The sequence below is a fragment of the Gastrolobium bilobum genome, unplaced genomic scaffold, assembly GCF_033153095.1.
Source record: "Gastrolobium bilobum isolate Gb01-03AN ecotype WA unplaced genomic scaffold, APGP_CSIRO_Gbil_v1 utg263692, whole genome shotgun sequence".
NCBI lineage: Eukaryota > Viridiplantae > Streptophyta > Magnoliopsida > Fabales > Fabaceae > Gastrolobium > Gastrolobium bilobum.
Genome location: NW_026895186.1, coordinates 10531 through 14399, shown reverse-complemented (window position 1 = coordinate 14399; position 3869 = coordinate 10531). Strand labels below are relative to the sequence as shown.

Sequence of the window (3869 nt, the reverse complement as noted above, 5' to 3'; positions counted from 1 at the left end):
AACTTCATGATCTTCAATGATCTGAATGGCTCAACTGCATTCCCATAGAATTCAGGACCCACCTTCTGTAGGCTTGTCATCTTTGCTATATAGAGTTCTCTGAGGGAGGGCAATTGTCCAAGGGATGGCAATGACAAGCAACTTCCGCACTCTGAAAGATATAGAAACACCATACTAGAGAATGAAGAACTCCCCAACCAATTTGGCAACTTATTACCACCAAAATTCTGAATTTTGAGCCTTTTCACATTTTGATGTGGCTCTAGCATTTCGAGTACATTAGTTTCACTCTGTACATCATGAGTTGTAGTCGTCCACTTGAATTCTAGCTCTTGAAGATGTTTCTTTCTCCTCAACCCTGCATTCAAGGCTTCTCTTTCATCAACTACATTTTGCAGGTTCACAATCAAAAGTGTTCCATGAAGTTCAGAAAGCTCCCCCAACTCACTAACTTTTGATCCCCCGTCACTGCTAACAACAAAACTAGTCAAAACTTGGAGAGATTTTAGTCTACCAAATTTTGCTGGCATCTCAGTCACCCTGCTTCCACTAATATCAAGATGGCGCAAGTTGACAAGGTTGGACATGTTTGCTGGTAACATGGTGAGTCGACGACAACCTAACAACAAGAGTGTCTCCAAGTTATACAAAGTGCTTACAGAATCAGGTAGATGCTCAATTGCAGTGTAAGAAAGATCCAAGTACCGCAGATGCATTAAGTTTCCAACAGAATCATGCAACTTGGTAATTGGATAATGAGACAAAGAGAGCACACGCAGGCGTTTCAGTTTTGGTAATAGAATTGAAACCATACTAGTAATTGAAGAGGAGTAACCAAAGTCTGAGAATCTAAATGGTAGGAAGGTCCTAAGTTGCTGGAACTCAGAGAGGGCCTCAAATTTTTCAGGGTCATGATCATATATGCCTTGTAAATATGATAAATGACGAACACTCACAGTGATTTTGCTTGGATTATCATCATCTAGCTTGTAACAGAATTCACCTGCAACACACTGTGCTAGATCATTGATAAGGTCATGCATCATAAAACACGATATGTGGTGAGATGACTGATGAAAGAATGACCTAGATAGCAACTCTTGAAAGCATTCATCTCCTACATCTTCCATTCGCTTCCCAGTCTTTGGTTGTGGCAAGATACCTTCAGCCATCCATAAATGGATCAAGTTCCACTTTTTTATTCCATAGCCTTTAGGAAATATGGAACAATAAGTAAAGCATCGCTTTAATTGAGAAGGTAGATGAGTGTAGCTCAATCTTAAAGCAGGAAGAATGCTACTCTTATCACTTGGTAAATCCCATATCCTACTATTAGATATACTTTCCCATTCCTCAGCATCCTCTTTAGAACGTAGGAGACTCCCTAGTGTTTTTGCAGCTAGAGGGAGACCATTGCACTTCTTTACTATTTTCTTGCCAATTTGTGTCAAGACAGGATGTTCATCCGGGTTTCCTGATTTGAATGCATGACTTGAGAATAACTTCCATGTGTCTTCATGAGACAGAAGCGAGAGGGAATGAGTTAAATCAACACAAATTGCCGTTGCAACACTTTGACTACGTGTGGTGACAACAATTCTACTTCCGCTGGTTCCTGATAGAAAGGGCCTTTGGAGGATGTCCCAGTCAAGAAAGTTCTCATTCTGAAATCCATCCAAAACAAGTAGAAACCTCTGTCTTGTAAATCTATCCTTGAGCTTGATTTGGAGTACATTCAAGTCTGAGATATTAGAATACCATAAAGTAAATGACTCAAAAACTTTTTTGGTTATTTCATACACGTTCAATGTCTCTGAAACGGAGGTCCATGATCTTGATTGAAAATGGTTCCTCACCCTCACATCATTGTACAAAAGCTGAGCAAGAGTAGTCTTACCTACCCCTCTCATCCCAACAATTGCAACCACAGGAACCCCTTCTTCATTTGAGTTGCCTGATAACAGAAAATCAATTATCTTCTCCCTATCACCACTTCTGCCATACACTCGATGTTCATCCACCAAAGAAGTTGTGGCTGAAGCTAAATGGAGTGATTTATCAACACCATTTTCCTTAAGACCAAGAAGATCTTTATGCTCTATTATAGATTTCAACCTCTCAACAATCCTATCAACTTTTGATTTAACTCGTTCAGCAAAGGGATTGAGAGAAGAAGCATAATCTCTTACCTGATCTAAGGTGGTGTGAAAACCAGAATCCATCTTGTCTTGCATGGCTTTAGTGGCAATCTCATCCAAGACATCATCAGCATCGTAGGCAGCATTTTTAAGCCTATCAACCCACTCTTTCACCAAGGGATCAATAAACTGTTTCTCCTCAGCGTCACTAATCACTGTAGTGACGGATAGCAAAAGCATCTTCAACTTCACAAGAAGTGCCTCATCAAGATGGTTGCCCCGGAAGAAGTCTATAAGCTCATGACCAGCTATCCTATCCAACAGAACTTGCAGGAAGGCAGAGACGAATGAACCTAGCATATCAACAACCATGATGCTGTGAATGTGATCATGTATATAACAACGTGAACAAGTGAAGGAAATGTAATGATTGATGTCTGGTGTTCTAGCTTTGTTGAGACATAAAGGAAAAGCATAAAGGCTTCAAGTGTTTAGACTTTAGAGTCGTTGACTTGGGATATTTCTTAGTCAGTTGCAATGAAGGAAACAGGTAAAGGTGGTCTGGACCCACGTGATTTGTTTAGGAGTTAATGTTTGAATTTTCAACGATAAAAGGCGTAGTGTCTTGAAATACTGATCGTCAAACTAAAATGTAATATTTTATTAAACGATAGTAACTCAGTTGGCGCATGAAAGCTGAGCAGGAGAGTGAGAGCATATATTTCATCTTCTCCAATATTATTTTCGAAAGGAGTTTAAATCATTAATCCTGAACCTGTCTCGAACAAGATTGTCTTTCATAGAGAATTCCTGTAATTTAGTAATATTGTTATTTAATTGTGTGATAAGTAGCAGGTAAGCTTTGCCAGCTGAGAGTAGCAAAAGATCTCACAATTGATGTTCGGTTGGTGGGCCTAAAATTTATATATTCTAGGCCGAAAACAATGGTTGGGATATATTAGTGCATCCATTCACATGTTACAATTTCCGCTTTGGAGGGGAGAGGGATCAGATTATCCGAACCTCCACGTTTGATTGAGGGGAACCCCACCATTAGGGATCAGTTCATGGGCATTTACTCCTTTTGTTGTTGTTTGACATCTCCCAAGTCACAACTATTCTCTAGTTATATTAAATTCGCACAAAACTAGCAAAAATAGTACTAAAGAAATGAAATACTAAAGGTAGACTCTCCAGATCATAACAGTTTAGTATAAGAATATATAGGCGTTCTGGCTAAAATGGAAGACTTTTACATACATCGCCTAAGGGGGTGTTTGGTTTAGGGTAAATGTTCATAATGATAGATATATCACAAGTGGAAAATTAAGAACGCTGCGTTTGGTTCGTTGTCCTTCCTGATTTAGCCACCTACCGTAGATGCATAGGAAACGTAGATGCATAGCATTTTCTGCTCAAAAAGCCGGCCAAGGAACTCCTTTTTGTAGGTGGTATTGCCAAAAAGCAACACAATTTCTCACACCGCTTAATGAACCAAAGACGAGTGTGCCACCGTAAAAGTTGGGATTAGACTTGCACTGATAGCATGCCACCGTAAAAATATTGTACAAACAGGGTTATTTTTGTAAACTTACCTAATTTTCTCATCTATATTTTACCTACAACCAAACATAGATTTTAAAAAAGTTATCTAATTTCCCCGGTAAGATTTAAAAATAAATAAATACAAGTGTTGCATTCTTATTAGAAGGACCACAAATACGGGGATCA

General features: G+C 39.0%; 1 protein-coding gene across 1 annotated transcript; it reads right to left on the bottom strand.

Annotated features, from left to right (window-relative positions):
* Positions 1 to 5: 5 nt before the first annotated feature.
* Positions 6 to 2510, bottom strand: LOC133298868 (putative disease resistance RPP13-like protein 1; the record flags this gene model as incomplete). The annotated part of the gene is made up of 1 exon (XM_061498252.1): positions 6 to 2510. A coding segment is annotated over exon 1 (2505 nt), but the record flags the coding sequence as incomplete, so codon positions are not given.
* Positions 2511 to 3869: the final 1359 nt, after the last annotated feature.